The sequence below is a fragment of the Drosophila eugracilis genome, unplaced genomic scaffold (assembly GCF_018153835.1).
Source record: "Drosophila eugracilis isolate 14026-0451.02 unplaced genomic scaffold, ASM1815383v1 contig_75, whole genome shotgun sequence".
Lineage (NCBI taxonomy): Eukaryota > Metazoa > Arthropoda > Insecta > Diptera > Drosophilidae > Drosophila > Drosophila eugracilis.
Window position 1 is genome coordinate 3,179,979 of NW_024573645.1, and position 14,635 is coordinate 3,194,613.

The 14,635-nt window shown below is 38.3% G+C and overlaps 5 protein-coding genes across 5 annotated transcripts; all 5 read right to left on the reverse strand.

The window, feature by feature from the left end:
- Nucleotides 1–284: 284 nt before the first annotated feature.
- LOC108116531 (spaetzle-processing enzyme) lies at nt 285–2,395 on the reverse strand. Its single transcript, XM_017228470.1, has 3 exons — nt 1,878–2,395; nt 1,511–1,809; nt 285–304 (listed from the first exon to the last, which is right to left on the reverse strand). The coding sequence occupies exons 1-3, from the start codon at nt 2,393–2,395 to the stop codon at nt 285–287; spliced, it is 837 nt and encodes a 278-aa protein (XP_017083959.1).
- Nucleotides 2,396–3,687: 1,292 nt separating this feature from the next.
- Nucleotides 3,688–5,007, reverse strand: LOC108116532 (spaetzle-processing enzyme). The gene is made up of 3 exons (XM_017228471.2): nt 4,879–5,007; nt 4,154–4,731; nt 3,688–4,096 (listed from the first exon to the last, which is right to left on the reverse strand). The coding sequence occupies exons 2-3, from the start codon at nt 4,564–4,566 to the stop codon at nt 3,688–3,690; spliced, it is 822 nt and encodes a 273-aa protein (XP_017083960.2). The 5' UTR covers nt 4,567–4,731; nt 4,879–5,007.
- Nucleotides 5,008–5,102: 95 nt separating this feature from the next.
- LOC108116688 (eukaryotic translation initiation factor 3 subunit D-1) lies at nt 5,103–7,501 on the reverse strand. Its single transcript, XM_017228701.1, has 4 exons — nt 7,164–7,501; nt 6,415–7,050; nt 6,015–6,307; nt 5,103–5,834 (listed from the first exon to the last, which is right to left on the reverse strand). Exons 1-4 carry the CDS (start codon nt 7,360–7,362, stop codon nt 5,280–5,282), a joined length of 1,683 nt encoding a protein of 560 aa, XP_017084190.1. The 5' UTR covers nt 7,363–7,501; the 3' UTR covers nt 5,103–5,279.
- Nucleotides 7,502–8,541: 1,040 nt separating this feature from the next.
- Nucleotides 8,542–9,831, reverse strand: LOC108116705 (GILT-like protein 2). Its single transcript, XM_017228722.2, has 4 exons — nt 9,678–9,831; nt 9,454–9,618; nt 8,809–9,102; nt 8,542–8,746 (listed from the first exon to the last, which is right to left on the reverse strand). The coding sequence occupies exons 1-4, from the start codon at nt 9,738–9,740 to the stop codon at nt 8,657–8,659; spliced, it is 612 nt and encodes a 203-aa protein (XP_017084211.1). The 5' UTR covers nt 9,741–9,831; the 3' UTR covers nt 8,542–8,656.
- A 771-nt stretch (nt 9,832–10,602) lies between these two features.
- On the reverse strand, nt 10,603–11,706 carry LOC108116704 (GILT-like protein 3). The gene is made up of 3 exons (XM_017228721.2): nt 11,413–11,706; nt 10,840–11,148; nt 10,603–10,778 (listed from the first exon to the last, which is right to left on the reverse strand). Exons 1-3 carry the CDS (start codon nt 11,641–11,643, stop codon nt 10,665–10,667), a joined length of 654 nt encoding a protein of 217 aa, XP_017084210.1. The 5' UTR covers nt 11,644–11,706; the 3' UTR covers nt 10,603–10,664.
- Between the last annotated feature and the right edge of the window lie 2,929 nt (nt 11,707–14,635).

Consider the following 14,635-nt stretch of genomic DNA (forward strand, 5'->3'; position numbering starts at 1 on the left):
CGCTACCGCTGCATTGGATGCGATTAGCATGAGGTTATCTCTGGACTTCAATGGCAATGGGTCGCCAAATGCGATCCAGATTACAAATGATCTGTTGAATGGGTTGGACTTTCCAAGATTTTCACATTACCATAGCGGGGATTCCATTCACTATTGAGAGATCAACTAGAATTAATTCACCTCGATTCAATCTTCTCGCAACCGGTTTTTCTCTGTAGAAACTTATGATATGATAGAGATTGATATTTTCACATCGCGTTTTTCACATGGCTAAGTTCGAGCGATTAACTTTTAGTGCCTATACCTAGAAGTGGTTACCATTAATGGAATATATTTTGCAATTTTAATTCATACAAAGTATTGGGAGACAATATTAATTCATCACTCAGTTTAATTTTATATGATAGATATATTTATATAAGCAAACACTTATAGTTATGAATTATAATTATGATAAATGAAAAGTATTTTTTACCAATAATTTTTTTGGAACTTCATTTTTGTGGTTGTATGTCATTTCTTGATACAGTCATCAGTTTTATTTGTAAACAAATAATAAACTTTCCAGCAACGATAATTTATATCATTAATACATTTTTGTAAACTATTTTTTTTACAATGTACAAAATATGTGTTATTTTTTTATTATCTTTATCTACTATTATTTTTATTATTTTCAATACTTTGTTAATTAAACTCATAGTAATTTATTTATATGAGTAATATTTCTACTAAGACTGGCTTGAAAATATTTTTATACCCGTTACTCGTTGAGTAAAAGGGTATACTAGATTCGTTGAAAAGTATGTAACAGGTAAAAGGAAGCGTTTCCGACCCTATAAAATATATATATTCTTGATCAGGATCAATAGCGAAGTCGATTGAGCCATGTCCCTCTGTCCGTCCGTCTGTCCATCTGTCCGTCTGTCCGTATGAACGCTGAGATCTCAGGAACTATAAGAGATACAAAGTTGAGATTAACCATGAAGATTCTTGAGGTCCCTACGCAGCGCAAGTTTATTACAGCATACTGCCTCGCCCACTCTAACGCCCACAAACCGAAGAAAACCGTGTTTGACCTTGTATATCACATTTTGGTCAATATCTATGGGAATTTCCACTAGCAAAATGAATATTTTAAAATTGTGTAAAACAGTAATGGGTATCTTATAGTCGCGGCACTCGACTATATCGTTTCCTCTTGTTTTTTTATTAATTAGAGACTTAAACTAATAATATTATATATACCGATATTTTTTAAAGAATTTGAAAATTTTCAATAGGTCCCAATGAAATATTAGGTTTGATTTAAGTTCTAAATTTCAATTTAATTCTACATTTATAATTAAGAGGTTCTAAATCTTCTTGTAAAACCAAAAATACTTTTATGATTTCTTTTTAAACATTTAAGGCCTTAAATTATATATTATCCATTTCATATAATGTGCAGTTCTTGTGTAGACATCTGGTCTACCAGAACCACATATCGGTTGGACATATGATGCTATACCCTCTACGAAGCGATATTCGTCGAAGCCACGACCCATCGTGCCAATTAATGGACTACCGGGGGTGGCCACACAGGTGTCATGTCTATCCTTACCAGCGGCACACAGTTGGATCACATGATGGAAGGCTGGATAACTTTTAGAGCAAGCATGAGGATGCCATTCCTTTAACAGAGCGTACGATAGCTTCTGCAGAGCAGGTTGGCTTTCACTTAGCCCCCAGCCGGCTAATTCCAAGCCAAAGGCTCTAGGTTGGGAATTCTCCCTAAGAAGACAAAGCGGTTGGATCTCCTTCGTATATCTAAGGTGTTGGTAATAATTATATTTAATAATAAAATAACTTCTGTGATTTGGGCATTCATAACTCACCTTACTGGCATGTGGAGTCGCAACAAAGCGATATCATTATAGTATGTCCTGTTGATTTCCTTGAAGTACTGATGAACTGTAATATGCTCCACGTTGACTTCAAGAGGGGGTGGAGCACACATATGCCATCCATTCCTATGAGTGATGCAGTCGGGATTAGTGGCCCTATCATGTTCGCCCAGGCGCACTCCCTTTACCACTAAATCATTTTTAATCAGTTCAGCTCTGATCACACAGTTGGCGGCAGTTAGCACGTATCGATTGTTAATCAGGGAACCAGCACACAAGGTACTTTGATCGTGCTCTAATGTCAAACGATTCCTGTACAATAGCAGAGCCATCCAGGGAAACTGATTAAGTTCCGCCTCTTTATCATTCGATAGTCGAAAAACGGCCGGACTTTGTCCACAAATCATCTGATTTGGCAGGATGTTACCGCTTTGGGGGCAACACACCAATATCCTCTCAATTAACATGGCCCTGTTGTTATCATAGCCGCACTGCCTCTCCCTTAACATATTTCTCTCGGAAACCGTCATACGCCAGAGATTTAACGTTCTTACTAGTGGTTGACAATCTATCAAACTGACGCACTTCTCATCCTCCTGACAAGCCGGAAATTCTGCTCAAAAAAAGACGTGTAAAAAAAAGCTTATAATAATGGGAATACTTCTTTTAAAGTTAACCAATGTAAAGATAGATTACTTCAAGGCCCCAGTTAATTCTCAGCAGGTCATTTCCAAACTTAACCAAATGAACCACAAGATAACACTCGAAGTGGAGGTTGTAAGCAAACAAGTTCTAATGACATTGTTTAGAAAAGAATTATTTTATTTGTTAGATGTTTTTTTGGTAAATTAATAATTTTGTATGTTATTTAATTGATAATGTCAATATGTAGAGTAATCTTTAAAGGTTTTTGATCCTTTCTATCAGGACTCCATCATTCTCCGGACAGCAAACGTAAACATTGAAGAGTGCTGCGCTATGACTTCGCTTAAATCCGCACTGTTGGTGCTTTAATAATATTTTCTCTTCCGCCGTCATACCCCAGGGCTTCAAAATGCTCATAAGAGGCGGACAATCAATTAATCTGCCGCATTTCTCATTTTGTTGACAAGTCGGAAAAACCCCTAAAGATAAGAATTAAAGATTTCATTTTTAAAATCATTCTTAAAGGAGTGTTATTTTGGGGGCGTCGATTGATGTCAACCATTTTTTTGTAGATTTTAGTTAGTTCTCTTTGAGAAGTAGATGAAAATTCTATGCCAAGAAATTAGGGGGCTCACTTTTTTCTAAATATTAACTATCTTTAGTTTAAATCTCCGAACTCTTATCAAGTATGAGGACTATCAACGCTCAACGACCTCTGTTACAATTAGATGTATTCTTGTTATATTTACCAGCTTCAGTCGAATACGCAAAGAGAATAACTTGAAACAGAAGGATCATATACATTTTCTTTCCGAGGAACATTTTACATGCACGAATTTCAAATAAAGACTAAATCCCAATTTTAATGCTCGGAGCTGGTTTTTATAATTGGGAAATCCCATGCAAAGCTTGATATCATTTTAATGACGCATAGAAATATAATAAATTATAAATAAATAGAATAATTAGTTATATATATTGTATATTATAAAATTTATATAAATAATAAATATAAAATCATAAATAATATTTATATTATTAGATTAGATTATTAGATAAGATTATTAGATTAGATTATTAGATAAGCCAACTCATCTTCAAAAATATTAAATTTTATTTTATTTCATTCAAAAATGTTTTTTTTTATTAATATTACTTATAAGTTAAACATACGGATTCGTATCCATTCGTAAAATTTGTAAGTTTTTAAGTACACAGCTGGTCCACTTCCACACGCATTAAAACCATAAGAAGTAATTCCGGCTAGGTATACGAATTCGTCTGCGCCTCTTCCCATTGTGGCCATCAGTGGGCTGCCAGAGTCTTTACTACAGGTGTCTCTACCTTTTTGGCCACCGGCGCATATTTCGGTCTCATTGTTGAGTCTTAGCACTGAGCAATCATTCGGGTGTCTTCCAACGATATTGGCTTTTAATAAGACATCACTCATTTCATGCTTCTCAGTCCAGCCCCAGCCAGCTATTTCAAAATTTTGATTTTCAAAGGAGGGATTCGATGAAGGATAGCTGGACAGTACACAAATTGGTCTTATTTCATCGGTATAGCTACAGAATTAAACAGATGGAAGAATGTCAAAGGCAAAGCTTAAAGGCATTACTCACCGTACCGGAAATTCGAGTTTCAGCAAAGCGATATCGTGTACATGCCTGGCTTTCCCCACTATGTTTATTTCCAGATGCATTGCAGCACACTTTATATCTCCATGCATCAGCTTAATGCAGTCGGGCTGTGTGTCGATGTTGTGCTCGCCAAGGCGGACGCTTATAAGATTGAAGCCTATTAGGTTTAAACAGTGACCTGCGGTCAACACAAATCGATTTGTGATAAGAGATCCTGCGCACTTGGGTATAAGTTTGGTATTCTGCGTTCCTTCATCATTGTATAGTAGCAACGCCATCCAAGGATAGGCATTGAGGGGAGCTTCTGTGCCGCCAACAATTCGATTAACAGCTTCGGTTTGCCCGCAAGTTTGGTTACTTGGCAGGACGAAACCCTCTTCCCGGGCAGCAGACATAAAACCTTCTCAACAATTCCGACGTCCTACGGTCTTCGCCGCACTTCCGCTCCCCTACCATTCTTTTCTCGGTATCGGTCATACCAATCAGCTTCACAAAGCTCATTAGTGGGATACAATCTATTAATCTCATGCATGTCTCTTCCTTTGGACATGCCGAAAATGCTGGCCAAAATAATATTAAAAAAATATGTAAAACTAAGATTCTAGAAAGTCTATCACTGATGGCATAGATTACTCCTTGACAATCAGTGTTATTTTAATAAAAGCTAATAGAAAAATTAAAACAGCTCCTGTTAAAGTTATAGTTACCGGATGCAAAAGAGTTCGCGAGAAGACAAGCAGGAAGTAGGAGCGAAGAATAAACTTGAAATAAGAACATCTTGCACTGCTGGAGTTGAAGCTGAGACTAAGTTTAAACTGAACCACAGAAGTCCAAAGCCAAAAATGATTTACTCATTCTGATAAGCCAAGACTTTTTAACGAGACGATAAGTATACCCTTCATTCGACTTTGACCAAAATAAAGACCATATCTTGATTCGCCCTCTGTGATTTACTAGGAAATAGCTGAATTTAAATCGAATACAAATGCTTAAGCTAAGGCCATCCAAATGACCGTTTCCTTCAGAGGACATCAGTTGTGGTTATGTTTAGCGGGTTGTGGCTCAAGCCCACGACTGGAAGGGATGCTGAATTCAGGGGGCGTGGCGTCTAAATCTTGTTGTGTGCGTAGTTGTAGACCTGCTGGAATCCTTCGTCATCGCCCTCGCCATCGTCCGAATCATCGGAGTCGAATGTGTTGTCTGGGATGTCGTACAAACGAATGATCGGCTTGTTCGGGTCCTTCATGATAAGGTATTTGCCATCCTTCTGTTTCATCACCAGATCGATAATACACCGCAAAACTCCCCATGCGTTGTCCATGCTAAGATTGATCTGGGTGGCAAACTCATGCGGCTTGAACTGCTGTGTTCCGAGGATGACATGGCGCGAGTGGTCCCTCGGGTTAATACGCGAAACATAACCCAGTTTTAATTGATCCGAACCAGCCAGGACGGCTTGCACGGTCCACTTGGCCAGCTTGCATGCGTTGTTCCTCAGTTCGTTGGCCAACACGGCTCCGCGTTGTGTGTCCAACTTCTGTCGCCACTCCACTCCGTTGGCCAGCTTGGAGTCCCATTCGTTAAGGGCCTTGATCGACATAAACTGCGGCTCGCCGCTGGGAGTCTGCAAAACACCATCGTGCTCGCAACGCGCCACCAGAACCTTAAGGAGATAAAAAGTAAAATGGTTAGTTTTACTTAGTCAACATTATATATATGTATGTAAACAGTGACATGGCGTTCTATTTAAAGACTTGAAACGGAATTTCCCAAATTCTTATCAGTGGGATGACAAAGGTTATGTTAATTTTGTGCACATTAAATTTTGTTTTTCAAAACTCACAATATCGCTTCCCAGCTCCCACTTCTTGTAGCGATAGCCCACGCTGGCTACTTGGATGTCTTCGTCTTCGGTGATAAACGGATTGGCCTCTTCAAACTTAAACTTGGCCTCCTGATCGCCAGTCTTCAATACCTGCTGGCTGAAGTTGTGGTTGATGAAAGTTGCTTCTATGGCCAAGTTGCGGGGCGAGTTGCATGAGCTGTCGTCGTCGGTCGGGGGTTCCACGCTGCTCTCGTTCACGGTCAGGAGGTCAAACTCGGTGTGGTCGCGCTTGTCCATGAAGATCTTGTCGCCTAAAAAGATTTACAGTTTTGATTTTAATATATCTTTTCAGTAAACTATAAGTACTTTTTACTCTACTAAGTAACTTTCTACCTTTCTACATATCTAATAAACTTACCGACTTTCTCGATGACAATGTCCCATGAGTAGTTCGATCGCGTAGAGCACATAATAGTGGCCAGGATGGCGTCCGTGGCGAAGACGTTGCCGACGGTCTTGGACAATCGCCGGATGACGGGATCGTCTGTGGTGGTCACCGTGTGCACGATGCGGTCGATCTTCTGCAGTGGCTTCTCGTTCTTCACGTTGATGCGATCGTAGGTCTTGTCGTAGTACTCCAAGGTTCCACAGGTGACGATATCGACGCCCTCCTTGATATTGGGGAGCGATAGCTTAATGAGACGCGGGAAGTCCATCTCCTCAATGGATGCCCAGTCGGCGCGAACGGCCACCGAGGATTCGCGCATCTTGGGTGGTGGTCCGCGGTGTCCGAACTTCTTGCCCATGCCGCGACCATGACGCGGATCTCGGGCCTTCACGTTCTTGCCACTGAGCGTGGTCATGCCATGGGTATTGAGGCCACCCCGGGCATTCCTGCCGCGTCCAGAACGCGAGTTTCTCATGTTGCGGAACCTGCCGCGCTGGTGCGGCGGCTTCTGGACACGGGCTGTGTCCACCAGGTGGAAGGTGGTTTCGTCCTCTTCATGGTAGTACGAGTACTGGTTGCCCGTGCCAAAACTGGAGGCGTACTTGTCTGTGGGGGGAAGAAATGACAATTATATTACCCATATTGCCACGACACACCCACATAACCTCACTTTCGGCGAAAAGTTCGTAGGTCTGTGGGATTTGGTAACAACTACTTACTCTGGTACTTCTTGTCGTTGTTCGAGGTGTTTGTCCAGTCACAGATCTTGCCCAAACGATCGTTCTTGCTAAATGGCTGGTACGGCACATCCTTGAAGGTATCAGGCAGCTCGCAGGGACCCCATCCCTTCTCGTTGAACTGCACGGTCGGTTTCTCGAAGGTCGGGAACTGCGCCGCGGTGTTTATGGTCTCGCTCATCTCGCGCTTTTTCCGGTTGCTCGTTCAGCACTCTGATATTCGGTCTATATTCAGCGATTTTCCAGAAATCAACAAAGAATTGTGGAAAATTGTATCGTCGCGTGTTGCGAATCTAGGCCAGTGGGACCGTTTCTTTGTAACAGTGCTACCAGATCGCTTTACCTTTAATCGATATTAGTTAACGATGGTTTGGTATTTAAAAGCTTTTCACACTGGCTCTGTATTCAAACAATCGTTTTTGCCAGAAGAAGTAAATGTCGTGAAAAAACACAAATAAATTTAATCATTATCATTTAATTATATTTTTCATGCATTAGCTAATAAATTTAACCCATTCATTCATTTCGTTATTATTCCATGTATTTCTATTACATATTAAGAACATCACTCTTAAGCGGCAGTGTACAAAGCCTATTGCGGTATTCCACCGGGTGGAAAAATACTAAAGTAAATCAAAGACTCCGAAAACCCGACATAGATGGCGCCAATTTAGCGCCAAATTTAAATTTACAAAAAATATATATAAAAATTTAAAACAATAATGTAATACTATTTTAAATAGAAGTGCTAATTATACGCTGCTTCACTATGCAAATACATAAGAGGCCATCTATTATATTCAAATAATCTATTTCCGCTTGCTGCTCAACTGAAAGATCAATAATTCCATTAACTGTAAGAAAGTTCGAAAAATACAAATACTTTTCTACTTCAGTTTAAAAGAAACTCTTTACAAAATGAGAGCAGCTTCTAACAATTCTAAGCCAAATCCTGAGTTTGGTTGTTTGAGTGAGCTGTTCAATTTGAGCCTATGCCTTTGCCTGATGCACTTATTTTCTATGCAGCACTGACCCCAAAGAAAATAATACTCCATCTCACTACGATTTCTGGATGTGGTTTATGCTACTAGAAATCATTCTCGATTTTCTCCTTTTAATATTGGCTGTCCAACGAGCCATCGTTCAATTTAAAGGCCTTCGGAAAATCAATTTTGAAATGAGCTACTTTGGCAGGTTATATTAATAATAGTTAAAACATTGCTTAGCTTAATATCATTGGTCTTAGATGGAAGTGTTCTTCACTCAACTTAATCTAAACGAATTGAGGGTCCATCGTCACATATTTTCCGCTTTGGTTTCCTACCTAATATTTATCAGACAATGTGCTTTAAAGTAGTAGTTATTTGTATACCAATTTCTAAACCAATTTATTACATTTCATTTACAATGCATTTTTTCATGAATAAAATAACTACATTTTTCTTTCCAATATTTGTCTCTCTTCGCAGTTCAAACTAACACTTATACAGTAGTTTGTTAAACTTTTTTAGATAAGCGTCGCAAAAAGCTTTATCGAAATCTTCGGTTGCATTTTCTGGTCGCTCCTTAAAATATATATAGGAATTTAAGATAATTAAGATATATATGTTTTATTAACTGAACTTACGTTATTGATAAACACGGCTGGTACTCCGCTAAATTTCACCTTGGCCGTTTCCTCGGCGTACTTTTTGAGAATATCACTCGTTTTTCTGGTGTTTTTGCAGTTTTTAACATCGGTGACATTGATATTCATTGGTGAAGAGCAAAAGTCCAGGGAGTTATGTTTGTTTTGCATCATGCATGAAATCAACTTCAAGGATATGTATATGTCATGATGCTCCAGTATGCAGGCGTGCCAGGCGTTTAACTCGCACTCATCCACTCCGTGCTGGCACTCCACATTTCCATTGGCGTCGATCTGGCAGGTTTAAGTGCGGTTTAAATACGGATTAAGGATGATGGTTATTATTAATTTACAATCTGAGCAGGTTAATCTGAGCAGGAACTAGTTATGAGCTAATAACTATATTTTGGTTTTAGGAGACTTCAAGAGATTATTTTTAGGATACATTTCAAACTCAGTGTAAAGGTTCTTTCTTTCAGGTTTCAAGGTCATAAAATTGTGGAAGCCCTACAAAACTTCCATATATATCTCACAGAGATCGAATGATAGAAGCTTGTAACAAGCTAGCAATATAAGAATAATTATTTTTTACGAACAAAATCAACTAACTAATTATCATGAAAACAGGTTATCATGCAATCATACCACAGCATTTCCGTAGGGAACTAGCGTAAGATCCGAGTGTTGCAGCCGTTCCCGCAGGAACATCGAATAATCTAGTTGTTTGGTGACGAATTCTTTGCAATAAGGACACAATGTCTCGTAGTACAAGTTGACGGGCAGTCGATCAGCTTGTGGTGTATAAAATTTCTGCAAAGTCACGATCAATGAATTAATCCTACATATCAATGCCCAACTGGGTCACTTACCGTCGTCCTTGCCACGCCCACCAATCCCAGTAGCAGAAGGCAAACATTGATAAACCTCCCCATGGCGAATTCAATTTGATTCTAAGCTGATCTTGAAATATTTAGCCGATAAACGCCAGCGAGAGCGCTTGACACTGGAATAAAGTCTGGACTTTTGAACAGGGTTGTTTTGTATGATTTAAATGGGGTCAGTGGCGTAGTCATGATATAAAGGGAGGGGGCTTAAAAAGTTTTTTTTAATTTTTTTTTTATATTATTTCAAAGATTGCTTTAGAGAAGGCAATGAAATCATTCATATTATCAGGTTTATTAAGATATAAATCCTTATAATTATATTTACATTTTCAACACTTTTAATTTTCCGCTGTGTATTGGATATTAAAAAAGCTTCACAGTTTTATGTCTTCTTTGATTGTCATTTGGCAATAATTCTTGTATTATTCTGAGCATAAATCAATGATTATTTATTGCTCAAATCAAAGCATTAAATGCAAATATAAATATCAATAGAGGGGGGTCATTAGCCGTTGGCATTTAACTGCTACTTTGGGTTAATATGCAAGCGAAATAAAAGCGAAATGAGGAACTGAAATATATATTTACGATTAGTTCCCTCTGGGAAAAAGGTTTTCCCCTTTTTTTCTTTCTTTCTTCCAGTCGCTCCCCTGTGGTCGGCGCCCCTGCTGTTGGCGTTCATTTCCCCCGTGGTTTCGTGTGATTCGAGTGTCCAAAACAAAGCCCAAACAGCGAAAACCTCAGCTGATTACGGAAACACAGTGGGCAATTACCGACCAACGGGCTTTTAATCTTGTACGAGTGCTTAGCCAGCCCAGACAGCTGTTTTTGCTCAGAATCTGTACACAAAAATCTGACTGATAAGGGGATAAACTAAAGTTTTCATTCACCTAATATTAGTCACTACAAATTCCAGCTAGTTACTAGTTTTTTATTGGTCTTGGCATATAAAAAACAAAAAAAATTTGACTTTTACAAAATTCCAGAACACGTAGGCAGTTTGATGTTGAACTTTTTCAAGTACTCCCGGCAGAAGTGTCTTTCAAAGTTATTGCGAATGCTTCTCTGGTTGTAGGGATCAAAATCCTGGGAATGAGGTTATGAATTAGTTTACAATTAGTAGTAATTAGTAAAGTTAGTTACTCACATTCTCGAACACAATGGTGGGCACAAAAGAGATGCCCAGCTTGAGGGTTTCCCTGCCATAGGGTGCCAAGATTGCCGGTGTCGTACGGGTATTTTTACATTGCCTGGCCTCGGTCACATCCACTCCCATGCTCTTGGAGCATCGATCCAAGTCATCTGAGTAGGATCTCAGCATGCAATAGATCAGGTGAAAGGCCTTTCGAATACCCTGTGTCTCGATAATACAGGCATGCAGGGCATTCAGTTCGCACTCATCAACGCCATGCTGGCAGTAAACTTCTCTTTTTCCAGTGGAAGTATTGTTGTAGAACTGAAAAATTATTGTTATTATGATGAGCCATACTTTCTGATTATATATTCTGATTATTAAGTATTTAGTCACGGCTAGAACTGTAACTAAACTTAGATAAGGCTTTGCTGCTTTGTTTTTATAGAAAGAAATATGTACACTGGTATGTGTTAGTTTTATGACTTGACTAGTTCGATTTTAATGTTTAGTTTATTAGACTATATAAACCACGTTGTCTCTTTTTAAACATAGAATATAATGATATTTCCCCTACTGTTGACTCACCCCCGCTTTCCCAAATGGATATAGCTTTAGATTGGTTACAGTCCACCAGTTATTATCCTCCAGAGCATCGTAAAGTCGCCGCCGGATGAAGTTCATGCTATCTGGACACAGGGCCTCATAGTGGACAGCTACTAGGAGTTTGGAATCATCCGGGGACTGTGCATATCCGGAGGTTGGCCAAAAGAGAAGCAGGCACAGTAGTGAACAAAATATTCCAAATATTTTATTCATCGTCCGCGTTTGTTTTTCCGCTCTTGGCAGCCTCGCAAACCAAACACAACTGCTCTTTTCGATTTGCCCAGTTCACATGCGCCGCTCAATACAAACAATCACCCGCATCGGTCACATCTACAAATATATATACATGTATCCTCTCTACTATATATATAAATGTTTTTGATTCTTTCTCTCCCATTTCTCCCACCCTAAAAAGAGCAATTACTCTCCGAAAAAAAGAAATACATTCACAGTGCCATATATCTGTAATCTCTAATCATACTGAACGTATAAAGTGCTTAACCGTCTGTGATAAGGGGGGTTTGGAATAAAAATATACTATGTAAAATAAGTTGTTTGTTTATATTATTAATAACTGCTATTCTCTAGGAATGTGTACTAGTCTAGGGTTTACTTTACAATAGTATAAAAATAGGAAACTATGTGCCATTTTTTGTAGGGAAAATAATTTAATTAGAGATATTAAAGAATAATGCCTGTCTTTTTTTAAGAAATATATATAAAAAATATTTAAAACTTTAAGAGTTAATTATTAAAAAAATAGTATCCTTATTTTAACTTAGTATTAACTATCGTCAAATTACAAATAATTCTTAAAGCAATAAAATTCTTTAAAAATTCTATTATTAAAACATAACCGAAATTCTGTAATGTTTAATGCGACCTTCCTGCAAAGTCTAGTGCAGCGAATCAACAAATTGAGTTACTAATCAATAACCTCTTTCATCAAAAATATTTAAATTAAATATGTTAACAAATTTAACAGTTAAATAGTAATTGATTATGGCTAATTAAAACCATCAAGAACCTGACTCTGCAACACGTATTTGATAAGGAAAAGTAAAATATAAACAACTAATAAACCGGAACTTAGACATTCTTCAGAACTGGCCCAGAAAATGGGTTAATGTCGAAAACCGTGCTATTGCCACATTTTCGAGTGTCGCATGTGGCCAGTGGACATTAACAGGTAATAAACGGCGGGCTTATCAACAATTTAAGCGTAACAAGTTCAGTGCACTGTCATGTCGCTCCGGTTGCTAATTGACAGACCGGCAATGGCTCCATTTGGCTAGCGTGCCTTGGAGGCCGGTCCAAAACGGTGTTTTTGCTTTGTTTATTATTATTTTGTTTATATATATATATATACACACTTTTTTTTGGTTATAAAACCAGTTATTTGTGGCGCATACGTATATAGATGTAACTGTCGCACAAGTTGGCTTGCACAACCTGCAGCAGGCTCTCAAGCGAATGCCATTGACCATCGTCCCACCGGTGTAAACGTGATCGCAAAACGTGGTTAGCCCAGGCAGTTAAGCAATTTCAATTTCTAACTAATTTTCTTTGGCTCTTAATTGCCAGGAAAATGTTTGGAATTGTTCGCTGACCACTTTTATGGGCACGTCATCTCACCGCTGAGCGTGTTTCATGGTCAAGGTTTGCACGCAAGAATGCCTCCAGCCAGCTACACAGCCAGAAAAAAAGAGGCAAGACAACAGGTCTAACAACATCATTGAGCCATCACAGTTACATCGATTTTCAGATTTTCCTATGAATATTCAATTTTTCATATTGATGGGGGATGTCAATTTTGATTTGAATATTCAGGGGACAGTTCCCCTTTCTAATATCAACAATATTGCAGCTACCATTAGATGAAAGATAATCCAATTATTGGTAAGGACTGATAACTATAATTTAGACGTAGCCTTAAGTTAGGTATAAATAATGATAATATATAGTTTATTATGACTGTTTTTTGCTGCTAACGACCAAATCTAACTATTCATATCACTTTCAGACTGATTTTGAAAATTACATTTTTGGGCCAACTTGACAGGTTTTTAAAAATATTGTTTTTTTCTGCGAAAAATATCAAAAAGATTGGTTTTTTACTTTTAAATGTAGGTTTATTTAGAATAATAAAACAAGCTTATCGAGGTATGACACTTCATATTTGGGCCATTTTTGGCTTAGTTATGGACATAATACTGCCATCTTGAGGAGAAAAGGGGGAGTAACAAATTTTTTCATTTTTGAAACATCATCAGTTTTTGCAAACAAGGTTGTTTTTATGATTTCTATTTAAATTAAAGCAAAAAGAATTTTTATTTTGTAATTTTAAAACTTTGCTGTATTTCATGCAAATTTAGTTTTGAAAGATGTTTCGTGATGAAGAACTTTAGGCTTTTAAGCTTTTTAAGACACCAACCCCCCCGAAGACACTTTCTTACTTCTAACTCAAGTAATAAATTGAATAATTAATCATAATAATTTTTCTCCGTGAATCTTTGCATTGTTTATGTTGCAGGTGCAAAAGCAAATAACAGCAAGATACCTAACCAAGAGGAGCAAGTTCCCATCGTAGATGGGAGTGCTGAAAGAGAGATGAAAAAGCGACAGTATTTTATGACGCGCCTCGGAGATTTCCGCACAATTAATTGGCCAGAGTTTCCAGATCGTCAGCGGTGTTGCAGCTGCAGTTAACCCAAATTGCTTCTTGACCAATTGGGCTGGCCAAAACCATAGATCACAGTGGGATCGGATCGCCAACGCTTTTGCGTAGTCGCCCCCAGAGGCAATAGCACGAATAACGTTTATCTGCGGCCCCTCGATCTAATTTCAAATCAGAGTTGGAGTTGGAGCTGTAGTCTTGGAGTCTGAGACTCAGTCTTAGTTCGTTCCAGTTCCTAGAGACGTTTATTGTGTTATTTTTTCGCTTCTTCTAATTTGCATTTTTATAGATTCGCCAGTTTTGTGTCGCTTTGGCGGTTTTTTGATAATGGTTTAACTGGGCTATTATTAAGTCTGGCCAAAAGTGGGTGAAGCAATGATTATGAGTTTTTGATAGGTTCTTTTAAGTGAGTCTAAGGAAATGGGAGCATCAGATTTTACAGCTAGTCTTTTGAGGTAATAAGAAGATTCTTTAAATCCTACTTAAGAAACTTGAAGTTTATTCTTATCCTAAGGGCTTACCCATTGA